The 22,356-nt window shown below is 42.5% G+C and overlaps 1 protein-coding gene across 7 annotated transcripts in view; it reads left to right on the top strand.

The window, feature by feature from the left end:
* The window catches only part of ANKRD44 (ankyrin repeat domain 44), a 342,704-nt gene that overhangs the window by 84,290 nt on the left and 236,058 nt on the right, over nt 1-22,356 (top strand). For 2 of the 7 annotated variants that reach the window (XM_013984362.2, XM_021076234.1), the window contains exon 1: nt 12,106-16,301. The exons of 3 other annotated variants lie outside the window; for them this stretch is intronic. In XM_013984362.2, coding sequence (XP_013839816.1) covers nt 16,239-16,301 — 63 coding nt within the window. In that variant the 5' untranslated portion in view covers nt 12,106-16,238. Of the gene's footprint in view, nt 1-12,096; nt 16,302-22,356 lie in introns of those variants that run through there. 2 more of the 7 variants (XM_021076232.1, XM_005672043.3) reach the window with 2 other exon arrangements.

Genomic DNA, 22,356 nt, shown 5'->3' with positions numbered 1-22,356 from the left:
GCGATGTGGTTCTTAGAACAGCAGGGAGTGGCTGGGCATACAGGCCACAGTCAGACTGACAACTACATAGCTCGTCTCAGGAAGCTCTTGGGGATGGGGTCCAAACTGGGGTCCGTTTTAAAAATCAGATTCTGAGATCTGAGAAACAGAGTTATGAAAAAAGGTTGTGTAATAGAGAAGAATCCGAAGGTGTGGATTCTGACTCCGGCTGCGGGACCGATTACCTATGTTACTTTATTTATTTAAAAATTTTTTAATGTATTTTTAGGGCCACAAGTGTGGCATGTGGACGTTCCCAGGCGAGGGACTGAATCAGAGCTGCAGCTGCTGGCCTACACCACAGCCAACAGCAACGTGGGACCTGAGGGGCATCTGTGACCTATACCACAGCTCACAGCAATGCTGGCTCCTTGGCCCAGAGGCCAGGAATCAAAACTGTATCCTCATGGTGCCTGGTTCTAATTCATTTCTGCTGAGACACAACGGGAACTCCGTTTTTTTTGTTTTTTTTTTTTTTTCCCGTGGGACTTTAGGAATGTCACTTAATGGCTCTGGGCCTCTGTTTCCTGACCTATAGAATGAGGTGGTTGGATCACATACATAGTACCCGTCTCACTATGCATCAGAATCACCTGAGGGGCGCCTTAAAAAAAAATATATATATATATATATATAGTACCTCAGCGTCATCCTTAGAGACTGATTAAATTGGTTTGGGATACACCTGGCCTCCGTATTTCTAGAAGTTCTTTGGGGGATGGAAATATGCAGCCCAGTTGGATCAGCTCTCAAATCTCCTCTAGTTGTAGCAGTCGACTTTAAAATATATGCAGTTGGTTTCTTACCAAGGGATTTATAAACTACACAATAGCTTATAAATGGATTTACTGTAACGAAGAATGCTGATCACTGTTGTCTTGAAAAACAGAAAAGTTCTTAAAGAGTTATTGAAGCTATGTCATTGATTTGGAAGATAATTCTCCAGCGGAAGCCATGAACGTTTTCTGTGAGGCATGAGGATAGGAGAAAGAGAGTTTGATAGAGCCAAAAAGTTGGAATTGTTATTTTTAGGTAACTGAAAGTGTTTTTCCTCAGAAGTTATACGGGGAGGGAATTAGTTCATAGGCCTAGAAGAGAATATTTGGGTTGCAAACCTTATTTTTAAGGTAAGCACAGAAATTGCCTTTTTTTTTTTTTTTTTCTTTTTAGGGCCAAACCCATGGCATATAGAAGTTTCCAGGCTAGGGGTCAAATCAGAGCTACAGCTGCCAGCCTACATCACAGTGACAGCAATGCAGGATCTGAACCGCATCTGTGACCTACAGCACAGCTCACGGCAATGCTGAATCCTTAACCTGCTCAGTGAGGCCGAGGATCAAACCTGGGTCCTCATGGACACTAGTTGGGTTTGTTACTGCTGAGCCACGATGGGAACTCCAAGAACAGTAATTTCTAGCCCATATCTCCTTCTAAGTCCCAAGGCAGAAATCATATTTTTATAAATGCCAAATTATCAGTTCTGATGGAGGTCAAAATTCCAGTCCTTGCTATAGCAAGTTACCCGTCCTTTAGAATCAAATTTCTTCCAAACCAGAGTTATTTTTAAAGGTAACAGGGCCCTGGAAAACATAAGATTAATGGAACATTCCTTTTGTTTACTTAGTTTCAAATTATTAGGCATACAGGAATTGGGATGAATGATTTTATAGTTTATATTTGGATAACAAAAGAAAAAATGAGAGGTGTGGCGTAAAATTTGATACTGAAGCTTTCCTCATAAGTACTTTCTGTTCAAGTACTTGGATCCCTGAAGGCAGTTATCATCCAACACATAAGCAGGTCATAGTAAATCCTAAGCCCAAGGTCACCTCCCTCTCCTCCTCCTCTCTCTCCCCACCACGCACACACAAAGCTCTGGCTGTGTAATCCTCTTTTGTGTCAGAAGAATCTAGGCAAGATTCAGAAATGTTGTTTCTTGCGAACAGCAAGGCACCATCTATAGCCATGAAGAACCTCACATTTATTTTGAATTTAGAGCCTCTGATCTGTAACAACTCTATACCAGGAAAGGATAGCAAATGACCTCATGTAGCATCAGGTAGGAGCACGTATGACGAGATAAGAGGTGATTTTTTTTTTTTTAAATAAAAATCAGTGTTCCTACTCATTTCTAGCCCTTGACTCCTTTTCCTGAAAAGAAAACCAGCTTGTATTTGAAAATACTCTGAGGCTTACAAAATATTGGATGTTAGTTTATTTTTATTTTTTTTGCTTTTTAGGGCTGTATGTGTGGCATATGGAGGTTCCCAGGCTAGGGGTTGAATTGGAGCTGCAGCTGCCAGTCTATGCCACAGCCACAGCAACTGGGGATCCAAGCCGGGTCTGTGACCTACACCACAGCTCATGGCAATGCTGGACCTTTAACCCACTGAATGAGGACAGGAATTGAACCCACATCCTCATGGATACTAGTCAGGTTCATTACTCTGAGCCACAATAGGAACTCCTGGACCTTAGTTTAAGTACAGAAAAGCATAATGAAGAAAACAAAAAAAACCGACCCCAAACTCATCACCCAGGTCATCCTGTAAACATTACATTAGAAACTCAAATGTCCAAATGGGAACAAAAGACTACTCCTTAGATATCTACTTTTAATAGAGAATTTTTTTTTAATTTAAAAAATGAGGCTAGACTTTTTTTTTTTATAATTTTTTTATTTTCCCACTGTACAGCAAGGGGGTCAGGTTATCCTTACCTGTATACATTACAATTACATTTTTTTCCCCACCCTTTCTTCTGTTGCAGCATGAGTATCTAGACAAAGTTCTCAAGAGTCTAGACTTTAATAACAACTAATTTTTTTTTTTTTTGGCCACTTCTGTGCTACTTCCTATTCTAACTTCTCATTCTCTAACAATTCTTATAACGTAGATACCCTTATTATCCTCACTTTGCAAATGAGAAAACACACTAAATAATTTATCCAAGGTCATGGTTTAATGTGCAGCAGAGCTGGGATTTGAACTCAGATAAATGGTTGATGAGTTGGGCTTTCAAGGCCCAACTCATCAACCATTTCTCTATGCTGCTTATGGCAGAATTTGGTGGAAGTAAACTGTAGAAAGTTATAACTACCCTTGCTAAGTAACTGACTGCTCTGAAAATGGAGAATTATTACCTTAGGTTCTGAAGAACTCATCTTAGACCAGCTCCTTCTACTCATTCAGGACTATCCTTTGGCATCAGCTCAGAAAAGCAGAACTTGTTTTTGTAATTGGACCATGGTTGATTTACAGATTTTGGTTTTAGTACCTGAAAGATTATGCAACTTATATAATATTTTAGGTTAAAGTTAATATGTTTACAAGGAGGAAAATGCCAATGGTGGATACAGTTCATTAAAACTGATTTCCTTGTTTCTTCTCCTTCCTTGTTCCCTTGTTGCATTTTTTTTTTTTCTGAATCTCTTTAAACTGTGGTCAAGATTTAAGTCATGGAGAACCACGTCCACGAGAACAGTGACAGCGGTAGTGGTGGTACCCTGACTGAGGAAGCCTAGGATGTATGTTGCTTCTAGACTACAGCATGTGCTCAAGGAACAGTTTAAGGGCCCAAGGTGCTTTCTCTAGTTGTAATCAGTGTCTTGGAAACCAATGTTTCATAAATACAGATAGAAAATTCTTTTCCTAAATGTGCTCCCTTACACACATGGAGGTGCAGCTACCACTTTTGGGGGCTTGCTTACATGTTCGTGGAGTCATAGATTTATTCATTCATCAGGCTTTTTTCTTTAAAAGTTTTTGCTATTCAGGGAGTTCCCGTCGTGGCGCAGTGGTTAATGAATCCGACTAGGAACCATGAGGTTGCGGGTTCGTTCCCTGCCCTTGTTCAGTGGGTTAACGATCCGGCGTTGCCGTGAGCTGTGGTGTAGGTTGCAGATGCGGCTTGGATCCCGAGTTGCTGTGGCTCTGGCGTAGGCTGGTGGCTACAGCTCCAATTTGACCCCTAGCCTGGGAACCTCCATATGCTGCGGGAGTGGCCCAAAGAAATAGCAAAAAAAAAAAAAAAAAAAGAAGTTTTTGCTATTCAAAAACTTATATGTTGTATAAATGGAATCATACAACATATAGATATAACCATCAGATTCATAAGAATTAAAATCTGAAAATAACAAATGTTGGAGAAGCTGTAGGTACACAGGAACTCTCACCTGCTGCTCCTGGGAGTGTGAATTGTTACAACCCTCTGGAGAGTAATTTGGAGATAATCAAGTTGAAGCTATGTTTTATGTACACCCCATAACCTAATGATTCCATTCTTGGGTTTATACCCACAGGAAAACCTCACATCTCTGTTTAAGGAAACAAGTGCAAGGGTGTTGACCACAACATTGTTTGTAATGAAAAACAAAGTGGAAACAAACCTAACTGAAATAGAGAAATAAAACAGTTATTTTTCATGTAGTGGAATACTATGCAGGAGTGAAAAGGAATTAACTAGAATTATATGCACCAATATAAATAAATCTCCAATACATAATGTTGAATGGAAAAGGCAGGTTTCAGAAAGATAAAGACACTCTGATTCCATTTATACAAACCTTTAAAACATTATATTGTTCATACCCAGTAAATATTTAAAAACATATGGGATTGATAACTACCGATATCAGAGTAGTGGTTTACTGTGGAGTAGAAGGATGGGTGATGACTCTGGAGTTAGAGAAGGAAATCCAATAGAGTAACATGAAATGACCACTTTGCTTAAGGACACCTGTTGAAAGCAAACGCAAATGGATGGGCAGAGATCTTGGTGGCAAGGATGGTGACCTTCCCAACTTCTCTTGGCCATTTATTGCATGTCTGTCATAACCTAGTGAAAAACCAAAGAGGAGAAAGTGAAGGAAAGAGGATGTGTCTTTGGGACAGAGGGGGGTTCTAAATCTTTTAGAAGAATGAGAGAGTGAAATGTTTTTTTAAAGCTACACCACCCCCAGGTGACGGGTGTCTCAAGGCTTAAGTAAGACTTCCACCATCATGAAAGTTTCGGATCCTTAAAGAAAATATTTAGTTCTCATTACTCACCATTCTTGGTAGGGTTTTTCTTGTTATGTTTTGTCTCCTGCCTCAGAGATTTTCAGCCATGGTAGAAATTTGGGGACCTCCTTCCCCACTACCTTTCTTTTCTTCCTGTGTCTGCTCTCAGGGCAGCAGCAGGTACTTGTAGGGGATAAAGAAAAAGTACCAAGCAAATCTTGATAGGTAATTACTTATTAGGATGGACAGCCTACCCTTGTCCACCTTAGAAAACCAGTTTCTTATTCTAAAACCTTTATTTATTCTCTGTCTTGCTCTAGGTGATGGTCTTAGCTAGAGCAGAGTCACCAAATAGAGGGTTTTAGGCCAGGAAGTATCTTAATACTGGGATGTTAGTATAGGATGAGCTGTTAGACATGCATTGTGGTGTTCTCATTTTATATGGAAGGAGCATGATTCCAGCATATAAATTGTTTGACCCAAGAGATGGCAGGATGAGACTAGACCCAGCACTCCCATCCTTCCACGTAAAAACTTTCAATTGTGCCCGATTGCTTCTTTGAGCCCATCTCACTTTTCGGTCCTTACCAATTGGCTGAACTGATATAACTTTACCCCCGTATTCTCCTGCTAACTTTTCCCAGTTATCTCTGTTGAAAAGAGACATAACTCTTAGCTTGTCCTTTTGCTAATGATTCTCAAAATGAGCCAAAGCTGACACCGAGGGTGGTGAGGATAAACGCATTTATCTGAGGCCCACACTTGGCTGTTTCCCATCCTTAGGGAAGTTGTACCTGGAAGAAAGGAGAAGTTGAGGCAATCTGAGTTATGGTTTCTTGGGTAAAAGTGACTTTCCTCTGTAAGAGAGGCTACAGCAGGAGTTTGGGGTCAGGCCTGCTGGTCAAAGAATAACTAGACTCTTCTGTTATAAAAGGTTTCCTTATCTAGGAGTCAGGTCTTACAGTAATTCAAGTCATGTAAATTTAGGAGAAGAATACATTCTCCCAATTGTTTTTGTAAAAATAACTTTCATATCACATAATATGTCTCAAAAGCAAGTGATCACTGGGAAGCCGACATGCTAGTCAAAATAAGGTGGGCTCCTGAATGTCTGTTTAATAAAGGCTGTTAAATGTCTCAGAGGATTCAGCGCTGATTTATATTAACAGGTAAATTTCTAAGGCAAGATTTGTCTGAGACTGATTGCTGTGGGCAAACTAAATGGAGCTGTGCTTACAACACTATCCCACCCCCATTCCGGCTGCCCGCCCAATATATTCAGCCTTAATTGAAGCATCCATCCTCTGGCTGTGGAACCTCTAGGCCAAGGTGAAGGTATTTGCAGTTGAGCTTGGCCACTGAGCAAATTGCTAATGTCCACCTCTGATGACTCTTTTTTTTTTTTTTTTCCTTTTCTAGGGCCACTTCCCGCAGCACATGGAGGTTCCCAGGCTAGGGGTCTAATCGGAATTGTTGCTGCCAGCCTACACCAGAGCCACAGCAACGCCAGATCCGAGCCGCATCTGCGACCTACACCACAGCTCACGGCAATGCCGGATCCTTAACCCACTGAGCAAGGCCAGGGATCGAACCCACAACCTCAGGGTTCCTAGTTGGATTCGTTAACCACTGTGCCACAATGGGAACTCCTGACAACTCTTTATCAGATTTTTCTCTTTAGGGTGTGTTCCTATATCTCAGGATATACACTGACAATAATTTGATGAATGGGGAAAAAAAGGCAGAGAAACAAGAAAAATCCATTATACAGAGAACCCATTTTCTAGGCTGACAAACATGATACCAGGACATAATAGTTGCTAATCCAACTCCTTGTTGGATCATGACACTGTAGGATTTGTAATCAAGTATTTAGGCATGATAATGACAGGAAATTTTATCCCTGGATGAAATGGGAATGTAGTGTTACTCATTTAAATATATGGTAAAGGAGAAGAAATCAAAGCTGTGAGGGAACTAAGGCCTTCTATAAAAAAGGATTATATGTGACTACTTCCCTCCCCCACTACATTTAAAAATATTGTATACTTGGAGTTCCCGGGTTGTGGTACAGTGGTTAACGAATCTGACTAGGAACCATGAGGTTGCAGGTTCGATCCCTGGCCTTGCTCAGTGGGTTAAGGATCTGGCATTGCCGTGAGCTGTGGTGTAGGTTGCAGACGAGGCTCGGATCCCGCATTGCTGTGGCTCTGGCGAAGGCTGACAGCTACAGCTCCGATTCGATCCCTAGCCTGGGAACCTCCCTCCATATGCCGCGGGAGCAGCCCTAGAAAAGGAAAAAAAGAAAAAAAAATTGTATACTTTCACTCTTGTGGAAGTTTTCTAGATTGATTTCAAAGTACTTTATACTGCACAGACTTTTCTGCTGACATGAAAGAAAAGTACTCCTGGAATATTCCTCTGTTATACTTTTCATAAATTATTTGTGTCGATAAGGACAATAAGGAGGGCAGCTTTCTAAAGCTCATTAAAATGAAGGGATTCTTTTCTGCTAAGCTTTCACTCTTTTTCATTCCTTCCTCCCATGTTCTCTGAGGCTTTTCCCTGCCTTAGGAGATTTGTCTGTTTGGCCTGATTCTGATTTCCTCTGCAGAATGTCTTCCCTTGAGAGATGAGAAGTGAGCTTCCTTTTTGTGTCAGTGCTTTCTCCTGTTACCAATACGAAAGCCAAGCGTCCTTTTTTAATGATCTACACTACACAATCCATTTGGTTAATTATCTTCTGCTTTTCCCTGACTGATTATTCTCAACCTTAATTCAGGGTCCCATTTGTTTTCACAGGGCCAGGAAATTTTGCTGTATTCATTGTGTTAAAAATAGCCCTCCCTGTCGTTTCTGAATTCCTCATATTTATCAATCTATACTATGCATTTATTTATTAGTCAGGATTTTGTTGGATGCAAGTGACAGAAATCCCTCTCAAACTAGTTTAAGGAAAAATGTTATGTTTTGGAATTCCTGTTGTGGTGCAGCGGAAACAAATCCGACTAGGAACCATGAGGTAGGTTGTGGGATCAATCCCTGGCCTTGCTTAGAGGGTTAAGGATCGGGCATTGCCATGAGCTGTGGTGTAGACAAGCAGCTGTAGCTCTGATTGGACCCCTGGCCTGGGAACCTCTATCTGCTGAGGGTGTGGCCCTGAAGAGCAAAAATAAAAATTAAAAAAAAGTTACGTTTTTGGAGATGAATGGAGGTGATGGTTACACAACAATGTGGATTTCCTTGTTGCCACACAACTGTGCCCTTAAAAAAGTAACTTTAGGGGACCCTCTTATCTGAGGGCTTCAGGCAATTTTATTTCTCCATTCCTTGGACATCCAGTGTTTAACTTCTCATCACTTTGTTTTTAAGCTTCAGGAGTGCACATTTTCTTCAGTGCATGACAGATGTATGTGGGATGGGTCCCAGGTGGCTTCATGGAGAAGCTGGCTATTGGACCATGGTTATTGAAAAAAAAGCAGTTGAAAAAAAAAGTTCTCAAAGTTGAAAAAAAAAGTTCTCAAAGTGATCAGCTTGAGCAAACGTGTGAAGATGGGCAGATGCAGGGAAAGAGTCCACTTTGGCTCATGTGTGCAGAGCGAAGGGGGTGATACAGCGCAACTCAAGCCAGGTGGCCAGGAACAGCAGCGAGTGCCCATGGGGGTTGAGACATCCTTGGAGGATGGAGGGTGAACATGAGAGTCGGGACAGTGTCCTCATAAGGAAGGTGGACACTCCTATTCTGGGGAATTTTTCAGGGGAAGGAGTGTTGGAGAAGGGTCATCTCAGTAAACATTTTTCGTTGGTTCTATCCAGATGTCTTTTTTATCCTTTCATTTACAGGGTAGTCTTCCGACTCCTCTGTCATTTTATTACGGTACCTCTCTTAAAGTATTCAAAGCAAAATACGAATTTCTCCTGGTGTCCTGATCTCAAGAATTATTCTTTCCTTCTATCTCATCCTAGTATTTTATCTCTGCTCATAAATTTTCTGATTTATAACTTAAACCTTCCTGCCTTTGCCAATCTTATTTTATGTGTGCATAGGAAACAGAGGGAATGTTTTTGTTGAGGAGTGGAGTGCTTTGTTGCTAAATATTCTTTCCTTTGGGGCCAATTACTCAAATGTTTTGCTGCAGATTCTGTGGGAGTTGTGTTCTGAGCTGAACTGTAGACTTTTTAGATCTGGAAAGGATTTAAAAAAAAAAAATCTCCAAAAAAACAGGCCATCCAACCCACTCATTTAACAGATGAGGAAACTGGTTCCCACAGTTGTTAAATAACCCCATCATATGTTTATTACCTCAAAGGGTAAAAGTCGTAAGGGTGCACCTCGAGAAAGAGTAGATGAGTGATTCAGAACCATTATTGCTCTATCCCAAAGTGGAAAATAAGCTCTTTTGGACTTGTTATCCAGCCGTGTTCCTGTTGCTTAATTTCTCAGTTGTTTTACACAACAGTTTCAAGTATCTTTGAAATACGGCGTAGTGCATGCTATTTTTGCTGCCTCCCTGCAGAAGAGTCTATTATGTCATCCAAGCAAGCACTCATCCTTCTTTGGTTGCATCACTTGAATTTGGTGGGCTGTGATGACACTAACATTTTTTGTATAAAAGAACACTAAGTCTAGAGAACAGACTTGTGGTTGCCAAGGGGGAAGGGGAAGGGAGTGGGATAGACAGGAGGTTTGGAGTTAGTAGATGCAAACTATTACATTTAGGATGGATAAACAGCAAGGTCCTTTGTATAACATGGGGAACTATATCCAGTCCCCTGGGATAGACCATGATGGAAAAGAATATAAAAAAGGGTGTATATATATGTATAATCGAGTCACTTTGCTGTACAGTAGAAATTGGCACAACATCGTAAATCAACTATAATAAAATGTATTTTTTAAAAAGAACACTAATATTAGTGTTTCCCTGTTGAAATTTATTTTAGGAGCTATCCTATCCAACTTTGGTGAAAATCTGAATCTCTTATTGGTTTTAGAGCTTCCGATGGAATTGACATCATATCTGATACCCTAGAGTTTTCTTTGCTTTTTTGTGGGTTTTCACCAAAAAGTGCATCCATCAGTCAGGAAACAGGAGGTAGGATCTAGATAACCTAGAAATGGTTAATTGGGCCATGGAAAAAGTGGAAAGAAAAATGAAATGATTTCTATTCATCGGCCAAACCAGATCACTTGGCAAACAGCGATGAGAAAATAGTCACAACTCCCTTATCGTAGGCTCCTCCCTTCGGCTGGTGATTTTATTCGGGAGCTTTTACTTATAAGCCACCTCTGCCTTTTTTATTTGTGATGGTAGTTGTATCTTTTTTGTTATTTCCAAAAAGGTACTTTTAGTTGTTAGATTTCCTATCAATGTGCTGGCTTACAAGCCGGCCACTGGCTGCCTTAGGTTTCATGCTCTTCCAGGGGAGAAATGTAGTGTTTCCTAGAAGGTGACACTTGGGATGGCAGAAGTGCTTTCCTGCTGGAAAAAGGCAAGAAAAGGTGATTTCGTGTGGAATGACGGTTGGCAGAATGGAAAGCCTCCTCTCTCTGCTAGTTAGAGAAGGGCAAGGAGAAGATGGTGTGGTGTGCCTTTACGCAATGCTGACCCAAACCAATTTCTAGCAAAGAATTCTCACTGGTTGGCCTGTGTTTTATGTCTGTCCTGATGGGGAAGACAGCTGAGAGAAGTATTTTAATGAATGATTTCATTGGAATCACAGGGATTTAGAAGGGACAGTTCATAACATGGAAGGAGGTAGGACAGGCTGAAAAGGTTTACATGCAGTGACATTGATCCTTTGATGGGCATTGAATAGTTCCTGGAGCTACACCCAGGAAGTTTGTTGAATCACTTATAGGATGAGCCCAGGAGGGAGTTCAAGTTGTGGCTCAGCAGAAACAAACCTGACCAGCATCCACGAGGATGAGGGTTCTATCCCTGGCCCTGTTCAGTGGGTTAAGGATCTGGTGTTGCCCTGAGCTGCAGGTGTAGGTTGAAGACTCAGCTTGGATCTGGTGTGGCTGTGGCTGTGGTGTAGGCTGGCAGCTGTAGCTCTGATTCGACCCCTAGCCTGGGAACCGCCATATGCCACACTTGCAGCCCTTAAAAAAAAAAAAAAAAAAAAAAAAAAAAGGATGAGCCAAGGAAATATTGTGGTTATCGCCAAGTGAGAGACATTTAGGACGAAGTATCAGTTCATTTCCTCTGTTGAATAAAAGTACCATTCTTGCAGATTACTTCTAGATCAGAACAATACTTTTTGAAAACCATACCAGACACACTATATTTTGCACCATGATTTTGTGCTCTGTACCTTTACAGGCGTTACAGCCAGAAGAGGTGTTTTCCTCTTGGTTTTACAAGTTAGGAAACAAGACCCAAGGGGCGAAGTCTCAGGGATGGCAAGGGGCAGAGCAAATCCCTGAACCCGGGTCTAGGTGACTTTTTGTGTTCTTTCCTCTGCAGCCCTGCTGCTTGGCAGAGAACTGGCAGATGCTATTAATCAAGACTGTGAACTTGAATACAAATTGAGCCAGGAATGTGTAGGAAACAGCCTCATAAATCTTGACACAAAAGTTTAAGGCATTTAGAGACCTTCAATGTGTCTTGGCTCTTAGGATTTCTCAGTTTGTTGCCCCATAATTAGGACCAAAGACCTAAATTGGGGGTTGATTTCTAAAGCTGCCTATGCCCCTTGCCACCGGGATTTATGTCGAGACATTTAATTAAATGGCTCCTTAGTGACAGGGCTTAATATATATCTTTTAAAATACCAGATAAAGAAGTGCATTTCTTCTGCATTAACATTATGTGGCAATGTTCATTTCAGTTAATTGAAGCTGTCAGAATTGTTTGGGAAGATGTTCTCTAATCTCTGGTTTTTAGAGATGGGTTAAGTTGGAAACCATGGATTCACTGCCTCACATTTTCCCATTTCAAGTGCTAAACTGAGGGGTTGGAGTTCCCATCCTGGCACAGCAGAAACGAATCTGACTAGGAACCATGAGGTTGCAGGTTTGATCCTTGGCCTTGCTCAGTGGGTTAAGGACCTGGCATTGCTGTGGCTATGGTGGAGGCCGGCACCTGCATCTCGGATTTGACCCCTAGCCTGGGAACCTCCATATGCCTCAGGTGCAGCCCTAAAAAGCAAAACAAACAAACAGAGGTGTTAGTTTAACCCCCTGCACCAAGACCAAGAGATGCTCATACTGCCCAAACTCTGGTTTTCTGTAGCCCAGCCAATGCCACACAAAATGTGAGAAAGTGAGAAAAAGCTTCAGTTGAAAAATTGGAGCTATTTACTTCCTGTTTTTAAGTTAAACAGAGTGAAATAAGGGATCATGTTCGGTTTAAATTTGATATATCATCCCAACCTAGAAAATTCTGCAAAATTCAAGATGTAATATAAACATGCTTTTAAAAATACAGCTGTTGTTCTTCCAGTCTGTGAATTCTGGTGTGGCCTGACTTGGAGTGTCTATCTGGGGAGAAGCATCCATGACCTCTGGCCTGAGGCTTTGCTTGTGCCGTAGTTATTGATATGATTGGGCTCCTGTGTTCTAGCTCCTCTTCAAATATTCTATTTCCAGTGTAATTTCATTTAGACATCTGTTTTTGCATTTAGTTTTTATAATGTTTCTTTTCTCTCCAACTATATCAGTGATGGATAGTAACTGTAAATTTCGAATATACTCATGAGAAAAAAAAAACATAACTCATCTGTCATCTAATCAGTAAGAGAGAAATACTGTTGACTTGATATTTTCTGTTTTCATTATATTTCATTATACTTTTTGTACATATCTACTTAAAAATACAGATTTGCTATCTCATTGTATATGTTGATGTGACACCATTCTTTTTGCATGTCTGCTGTGCATAGGATATAGTTTTGTTTACTCCCCCCACACTCAATCTTATATAACAAATATTTTTCCAAGTCTTTAAAAATTCCTTGAAATGTTACTTTTGGTAACATTTGGCTGTATAATAATCTATCATTTGGATGTGTGCCATATTTTATTTCTTATATCCCTAAGATTATTAAGAAGATTCCAATTACTTTCTATAATAAACAATGCCCCAGTAAACATCTTGAATGTAAATCTTTGTGCTTATCCCTGATTATTTCCTTAGGGCAATTTCCCATGAGGATTACAAGAATGTGAGCATACATCTGGCTTATTCAGGTGTACTTTCAGCTGCAACCTCTGTCTTATTCTGTAATGCTTTGTCCCCTCAAGTGACTGGATTGCTTTAAAGTGATCCTAAAATTTACATAGCATTAAGAAATTTGAAATGTATTTTAGGAAAGTTTCTATACTCCCAAAGATACAAACGTTTAATCTCTGAAAGTGGCCGTGGTTGAGATATGTATCTTTCTAACAAGGGATGAAAGAATTCTAAGCTTATTTACTCAAAAAGTCTAATAAAACAGATTATTGAAAGTGTTGGAATTATCTTTGTTTATGAAAAGTTACAGTTGGTTTAAATTGGCCATTAAAAGATCGTATGAACCAGTCTCCCAAAGCTTAGCAACGTACAGGTCCAATTCCCTTATTTTCTCAATCACAGATTTTTCTGCTTAGGCTTAGCCTATAAGGCTGATAATTGTGGCGTAATAAAACTGCATAGTGTTTAAGTGTGCAATAAGCCTTGCTTAGCCAGACTCAAGCAATATTTACCATCGCTCTGCTAATGAGCTGTTCTTTATATCGTTTAATTAGCCAGATTTATTTTAGCGAAGGTTAAATGTGTTTCATATATTTAATAGCGGGCTTGAAATAACATGTGCTGAAATCAATTAGAAGAAATGCAGGAAAATTCCAAGCAGGCTTGCTGTGGAATCATCACCATGCAGATAGTATTTTGGTTCATCTTAGAAAAACCAGAAATCTGATGGGAAGAAAATATATAGTGAATCCTAATCCATTGCCAAAAATAATGTTGTCTGCATTATTGACACTTCTTTTGTGGACCACTTGTGGAAGCAGATGTCCAGTCCTCTTCTTTGAAAGGTACTTATGGAGCCTAGTCTAATTGTGGGTGATGTACCAGGCCATGCTTACTGAGGGGCTGTGTGTCTATATAGCACAAGTCATGTAGAGTCAGAATTACCCTTGAGCGCCTCTTTGGAAGGCCCCACCTTGGAGGCCCACACTCTGTCTCCCAGGGAGGCCCACACGGCTAGTTTTGCCTGCAGAGTTGGAACAGATTGCTGTTTCTTTGAATACCAGATAAACAGTTGGCTTGTGTGTAGGGGCCAACTTGTATGAAAAATATGTTTCCTTAAGCACCAGAATCCCACTCAGGTCTGCGAGATGTTCACAGTGGGAGCTCCACTGGACTGAGGCTGACAGAGGGAGCTGAGGAATGATATTTTTCTTCTCTCTCCCCCGCCCTGGGGCATGAGTTCATTGAGTGGGATGGCTGGCGCCTGCCTGTGGGTCCCTTCCACCCTCCCTCATGGTGGGTGTTGGGTTCTTTTGAGAGAAAGCATGTGTGACGTGACACCATAGCAATTGCTGTGATGTGGAATTTTACCCACAGAGAAGTTCTTCTGTGACACCCTCCAGTGATCTTTTTTTTTTTTTTTTTAATTTTTTCCTTTTTTGGCCACACCTGTGGTACATGAAAGTTCCAAGCCAAGGGTTGAACCAGAATTGCAGCTGCCAGCCTATGCCATGCAATACCACAGTTGAGCTGTCTCTGAGACCTAAGCCACAGCTTGCAGCAAAGCCGGATCCTTAACCCACTGAGTAAGGCCAGGGATCGAACCTACATTCTCACAGAGATAGCATCGGGTCTTTAACCTGCTCAGGCACAACGGGAACTCCTCTAGGGACCTTATTGGTTAACCCACACCATGAAAGCATAGTCAAAGAGGCAGGAGGAAGGAATATGTCATTTTGAAATTTACCTATAATAATACTATAACTTTCTCTGCATTCAGTGAGCAGAGATTTATTGAGAGCCTACTATGTGCTAGGAGTTAGGGACACAGTAGTGACCATCCTTGCTCTTCTGCCACTTAAGGTCTTGGTAGGTCCTTGAGAATTTGCCTTTGCCGAGGCACCAGTGGACTGACCGGATAATCATTACACCTATAAGGACTTAAATATTTAATGCAGAAAATGCTTATTTGGGGTTCTTGATTTGAGACTGTATGATGAAAATGGTTTCTTTGAGAACTACCCATTATCTAAGCTCACACACTTTTTGCTTTATGATAACCAACCTCAGAGGCCAGTTGACCTCCCCGTCCGATGTCTGTGTCTCTCGCTGGATCACCACCTACCTGCTTTCAAACTCTTGGCTCCAGTATTGCCTGATCTCTGGCATCTTTGCATCCAGCAGCACCTCCGTGCTCCAGTTCCTCATTCTCAGGATCTGCGTGCCTTTGCTTCTCCCAAAGTGGTGGTAGATATGCGTATGTGTGCGAGACAGACAGACTCAACAAACACATTCTTGTGCTTGAGAGTTGACTTTTGATGGCTGTTCTTTCACCATTAGAGTGATGGTTGCAAACCTGGAGAGAAGGGCAAAGTAATTGGGTCCCATTGTGTGTGTTCCTTTGCCTCTTTTGATCTTGACCTATTGACCTTTTGTGGGGCTTCCTTGTGCTGTGTTGTCTCCTGCCTGCTGTGGCTCACTTTTCCTCTTGTCTGAGTTACAGTTTGCAACCTCCTGCCTTTCTTAATGAATGCTTGGAACCTTCAAGGTTGGTAACGGTGGGGTGAGGTGGGCAGCAGGGCCGTCTGGCCCCAGATTGCTCCAAGATCTTTGTGCTCCTGGAGGTGGATGCCAGGCTAGATGTCTCAGGGTATGCCAGGGGCCACATAATTCACCGGATTAATATGATTTATCTTCTCAGACAGTTCTTTTTTTTTGTTTGTTTTTGCCAGCTACCTACAACCATGCTTTTTACATTGAAACAAACATGGGTATCTTAAGGCATAGACTGCAAAATTTACCTGAGGTCGAAATTACCTTTCAGGCAGACACATTCATGCTGGTCTTCTAAGGACTTTGCTGTGAGAGTTGAATCAGGCCTGGCTGAGCCCTGGCTCCTGGTTGCAGTTGTTTGAGATGGAAGCATGCAGGGCATGTTGATTGCCTTCCCTCCCTGCTTCTCTCAGTTGCCTGTGTTACGGTTCAGGCTGGAGGCACTCTGCTCCCTTGTCACCACTTGAGCATGCCTGCCTGGTTCACAGGCGCTACAGACGTTGATCCTGGGTGTCCTTGGACCTGCTCAAAGGTCAGTGCCTGTGGCTGCAGGTGCTGCGGGTGAGTATAGTGGGAATGAGGAGTGTGAAGAGCAGTGCTGCTGGCTTCGTGGCATCAGAGTGGGAGGTGTGTGCTGCCCTCAGAGAAGGGGCTGGGGTCTGATACCCTCTCTGGGCATACAGGTGCTCAGCGGAGCCTCCCGAATGTGAGGGGGTGTCTGTAGCCCCTGGGTGAACCCACTGAGCGGAGCAGCACAGGATTAGCTGATAGGCTGCAACACAGACCAGAGCAGACTCTGCCCTGGATGCTCTCTGCTTTATCAGAGGCTGCAGGACATTTGTCCCTCGTGCCTTTTGCTCTTCTCTGCGTGGAGTTGAGGCCACGCTCAGCTTCTCTTTCTGACCTCCTTTGAAGCTGCGTCTTTCCACGAGGGAGGAATGATGTCTGAGCCGAAGGAGGAAGCTGGCATATGCTGCCCTGGTCCGTGTGGTTCAGCCCCCAGTGTCTCCGAGACAAGATGTTCCAGTAGGTGGGGCCACCCTTCTCCTTTACAACCTGTTTTGCAAGAGGAGAATTTGCTTCCTTCCTAATCTCTGGAAGAAGGCCGTGCATGCAGTAAGACAGGTATCAGCCTTAAGGAAAATTTATGAGTGTGCCAAGTGGGTCTTTGATGCCTTTCCAAAGGAGGCAGCTCAGTGTAGTGGGAGGAGCACCAGTGTTGGAACCACACAGATCAGGATCTGGATCTAGCCTCAGTCCCTTTCTTCTTTTCTGTCATTGGTCAGGTTACTTAAATGTCTGAGCCTCATTTTCCTCATCTGTAAAAGGATGATGTTAATAATAACTCTGTTAGTGATGCAGAGGAAGAAAGATGATGTATGCAAAGTGCTTGGCATGTAGTAGCCAATCAAAAAATGTCCCTCACGCATGCTCCACAGTCCTAAGCCCAATGCTGGATGCAGGGTAGCCCTTCTCAGGAGGTTCCAAATCATATTATTTTATTTTATGTTTTCCAATTTAATTTTTATTTTATATTGGAGTATACTTGATTTGCAGTGTTGTGTTACTTTCCAGTGTATAGCAAAGTGATTCCGTTATACATATATCAATTCTTTTTCCGATTCTTTTCCTATATAGGTTATTACAGAATACTGAGGGGGAAGTTCCTGTTGTGGCTCAGTGGAAACAAGTCTGACAAGTATCCATGAGGACACAGGTTCTATCCCTAATCCCTTGCTCAATGGATTAGGGTTCTGGTGTTACCATGAGCTGTGGTGTCGGTTGCAGATGTGGCTTGGATCTGGTGTTGCTGTGGCCATGGCATAGGCCAATGGCTACAGCTCTGATTTGACCCCTAGCCTGGGAACCTCCGTATGCCACTAGTGTAGCCCTAAAAAAGACCAAAAAAAAAAAAAAAAAAAATGAAAGCCCAGCTCTGTCCAGCCTGTTGATCCCATAGTGACAGTGCCCAATGATGAGGGTGTTCATAAATGTTTGATGAATGAATAAGTGAATGAATCTAGAGTGCTTGAGAGAACATAAGAAAAAAGGAAAAAGAATATTGAGTGGAGTTCTCTGTGCATACAGTAGGTCCTTGTTGCTTATCTATTTTATATATAGTAGAGTGTATATGTTAATCCCAAACTCCTAATTTATTGGTTCCTCCCACCAAATCACATTTACTTTCTTTCCTTATGTCTGTTGAAAATACCTACCCTCCCTCTCCTCCTTGCTTCTAATCTTTATTTAGAAGTCAAGGAAAAAAAAGTTCTTCATAAGATTGTGACTGAATGATAATATAATTCACCCTGAAGTGACTTCAGCCTAAAGGGGAAATTTTAACTCAAGGGAATTTTTGTTACTAAGAGATGTCTTTCAGGTAGCAGGAGTGAGTGCCCTTGGTTTCTGAGCAGTTTCCTGCTTTGCCTGTGTTCCCCCAAGAGAGGCCCCAAAGTCCCCTCCCTCCCCGGCAACCCTCACCTTCTAGCTGCAGTCCTGTTTTCACTCCCTTTTGGACTAGAACTTGACCTGATTCTTTGTTCTCTTGATTCTTAGGCATCCCGGGCTCTGTGCTGAGGCAGCTTGCTTATCTGTTTACCTTGTAGAAATCAGAAGTAGCATTTCTATAAACTATTCCAGTTCTTAGAGGAAAATAAAATAGTTCAATGAAAGATAGATCAACTTTTTATCTTTGTCTATAACCAGTGGATTGTCGTCTAGCTTTCTCTTAAACCAGAGTGGCAAATAGGCCCACTGGTCTTCATTGCTAATTGTTGCCTGAAGTTCTCGAGTGTGGAGAAAGCTCCTGAGATTTTGTCTAAGATTGAAAAGCGTTATCATGCTTGATTAGTGATGTCTGCTAGAGGCACAGGAAGGGAAGTGCAGCTTTGACTACAGTATTTGTCATGCCTTTCTCCAACTCTCTAGCCATTAGTCACATCGTCATTTCTCTCTTCATTTGCGCTCCCACTTGAGAGCAGTCGGAGTATCAGAGAAGGTGTTTTCAAGCCAGGTTTATTCTGGTAAATGATTTAGCAGGGCTGAAGCATGATGTCAACTAAAACTTCTTTCCTGTAGATTTCATAATTATCCTTTTCTTGGAGTCCATTCACATGAATAATTAAGCATTGTTATGAAGTCAAGGTTTTGGATCCTGCAGTCTGTAAACAGCATCAGAATTTGGTTCATTCAGAGAATCTACTCAGAACATCTTGCCTTTTCATCTCTAAAGAGCCATGAGCATGTGAACTGTAGGCAAGGAAATGAATTGCATTCATGAATCACTTGAATAGCACAAAGCAAACCAAAGAGCTGCCTCTAATAGTACTGGCTGTTGGATCCACTCTGCCTTCTTTATTCAAAATACTTATTTTCCAGATAGCCTCGTGGATGAATCACACCATGTTCTGAGAGAAACAGAAAAACAGCCTGGAGAAAATGGGTCACTTACAGGGGGTTTGGGGTTATTCTTCTCCAAGGTTACCATTAGAACCCATTTGAAAGTGTTAAAATGAAAGCCATTCTTGAAAAATAGGCGCTCGGTGTGTGGCATAGCTTAGCTTTGCCCACTCACCTCTCCTGCTGGGAAACCAAACTAGTCTTTGGGTGTTGAACGTTGAAGGGCTAACAGCTCTTCCCCCGAGTGTTGTTTATCCTCTGTTCCTCCTCAGGGTGGGAGGAGAGCTGGGGTGGATGCTCGGATAAGTTTTTCTCTGAATTTAGGAGAAACTGCTTGCTCTCTCTGACCTCCAGTTGGTTCTGCACTGTTGATGTATGTGTGGGTGGTTATGGGTACCAAGTGTTCTTGGGTTTAGGTCATGCCTTGGTTTTGAGGGTCTTCGGTGGACTTAGAAAATATCTAAAATACCTAACAAATCATGGGTGTCTCTGTAACATCTGGAGTAAAGCATATATTTAGAAAGTTTGAAAACTTTTTTTTCTTTACTTTTTTTTTTTTTTTGTCTTTTTGCCATTTCTTGGGCCACTCCCATGGCATATGGAGGTTCCCAGACTAGGGGTTGAATCGGAGCCATAGCCGCCGGCCTACGCCAGAGCCACAGCAACGGGGGATCCGAGCCGCGTCTGCAACCCACACCACAGCTTACGGCAATGCCGGATCCTTAACCCACTGAGCGAGGCCAGGGATCGAACCCACAACCTCATGGTTCCTAGTCTGATTCGTTAACCACTGAGCTACGATGGGAACTCCTGAAAACTTTTTTTTTTTAAAGTTCATCACTACTCTCCAAGACTACTGTAGAATCATAATCCAATACTGGCAAAAAAGTCTCTATCACCATTTGCCATCTCTGCGTTCCTTGCTGAATAATTTATAAAAGGGGGAAGGGAACTTGAACATTTTACCTTTAGGAATCAGATACTTTTTTTTTTTTTTTTTGCTTTTTAGGGACACCACAGTGTCATATGGAAGTTCGCAGGCTAGAGGTCCAGTTGGAGCTACAGCTGCCGGCCTACGCCACAGTCACAGCAATGTGCGATCCGAGCCGCATCTGCGCCTATACCACAACTCACGGCAATGCCAGATCATTAACTCCCTAAGCCAGGTCAGGGATCAAACCCGAAACCTCATGGTTCCTAGTTGGATTTGTTTCTGCTGTACCACGATGGAAGCTCCCAGATACATTTTTTATAAGCTGATTCTGTTTGGAGGTTGGCTCATAAATACCTCCTCATTTCTATTTTTCTCTAATTTGCCAAATGCACAGATTAGGATTATTCAAGCATATGGGAGACAATTTTTTTCTTTGTATGACATTTTTGGGAAGGCAGATTTTGACTCAGTACTACCAATGAATAGTCTATATCCTGCCTCCCTGCCCCCGACACCTTTGCTGCTGGATCAAAGAAATGTCTATGGCACAGCTATGAAGGATCACCCTGGTGAAAGAAGAAACCATGAGAGGGCTTTCTTGTGACTTAATATGGCTGCTAATTACCTGAGCTGGTGTTTAAAAAGGGAAGGGGGAGTTCCCTGGTGGCTCAGTAGGTTAAGGATCTGGCATCATCAGTGCTGTGGCTCAGGTCGCTGCTCTGGGATCGGTTTCCCTTCTAGGCCAGAGAACTCTGCAAGAGTGGCCAAAATAAATAAATAAGTAAGATCCCCTCTAAAGGAGAAGCGGCTTGATGCTCCACCCACAAGCACAGTTGTTTAATCGAGGGTGATTCTTACACTGGAATCAAGTAGAGGAATGAAAAGAATGTTGTGGCTGTGACTTGCACCACAAGGGCTCTGGTCGGAACATCCTGGCCTCGCTGGCGACCTGAGACTGAGACTGAACAGAGTTACTGAGGAGCCAGAATGTGCAGAGTTCTGTGGCAGTGGGTGAGAGCGCCAGGGGCCCCCTCCAGACCTTGTGTGAGGCCCTGCTGGGAAAGACCCTTCAGACCTCTGCCCCCCGCCCACCCCTGCCCCGAGTCGAGATCCTCTGACTGCTTGTTCCATGGTCTGTTTTTGGATAACTCCACACACGTTCCCAGTCCACCTAGTGCCTGTTTCAGATACAGCAAGAGGGGCTTTCACTTAATTTAGTATTAATAATTCTTCTAATTTATTAATTTAAAATGCCACTCCCAGAGTTCCCGTCGTGGTGCAGTGGTTGACGAATCCAACTAGAAGCCATGAGGTTGCGGGTTCCATCCCTGGCCTTGCTCAGTGGGTTAAAGATCCGGTGTTGCCATGAGTTGTGGTGTGGGTCGCAGACGCGGCTCGGATCCTGAGTTGCTATGGCTGTGGTGTAGGCCAGCAGCTGTAACTCCAATTGGACCCCTAGCTTGGGAACCTCCATATGCCATGGGAGTGGCCCTAGAAAAGGCAAAAAGACAAAAAAATAAAATAAAATACAATAAAATGCCACTCCCATTTCGTTTTAGTTGGTCATTTCTATTCAAGGAATGATGCATTACGATGTAGGTACCTTCTTCTTACTTTCCATGGATGAAGTACACCGAGAGTAGACCTGTCTGCTTCACATTCTCAGGTGTGAACGTTTGAGGCATCATACTGAAGAGCACTGGCCCCATGAGGATGTAACTCTTCCGTTTTATCTTACGGGCTCTTATGCTTATGACTCTTCCAGAGTTGATGGAGTAGGGAGGAGCCAGCCCCTAAACGTCCTTTAACTGTTACCTTATTATGGATAACAGAATCAACCAGTGTACTTTTTAGATATTATCTCATACTTTTGAAAATATTTCCACCAACATTTGTGGCCAGCAGAGGGTGAACTCCAGGATGGCAGGACTGTATTTGTCCTTGTCCATCCTTGTATGTTTAGCTCTAGCAGAGTGGCCAGCGCCCAGCCAAGGCTCTGTAATCTTACTGAAGGAAGGAAGGAAGGAAAGAAGGAGGGAAGGAGGAAGGGAGGAAGGGGCACAAATCATCTCCGTGCTTCACAGTATCTGTCCTGCCACCACTTTGTGACGATGACCACCCCCTTGGAGCTGGAATTACTGCCCCAGCCTTCCAGGTGGCCCCTCTCCTGGTGGTCCCTCCAGTCTCTCCTGCTCTGCCAGTCCATTTCCACACCACAGCCAGTCTGATCTTTGTAAAATGTGATTCCGAATCT

The sequence above is a fragment of the Sus scrofa genome, chromosome 15, assembly GCF_000003025.6.
Source record: "Sus scrofa isolate TJ Tabasco breed Duroc chromosome 15, Sscrofa11.1, whole genome shotgun sequence".
In the NCBI taxonomy this organism is placed as follows: domain Eukaryota; kingdom Metazoa; phylum Chordata; class Mammalia; order Artiodactyla; family Suidae; genus Sus; species Sus scrofa.
The sequence above is the reverse complement of the archived record's forward strand: the minus strand, read 5'-3'. Positions and strand labels throughout refer to the sequence as shown.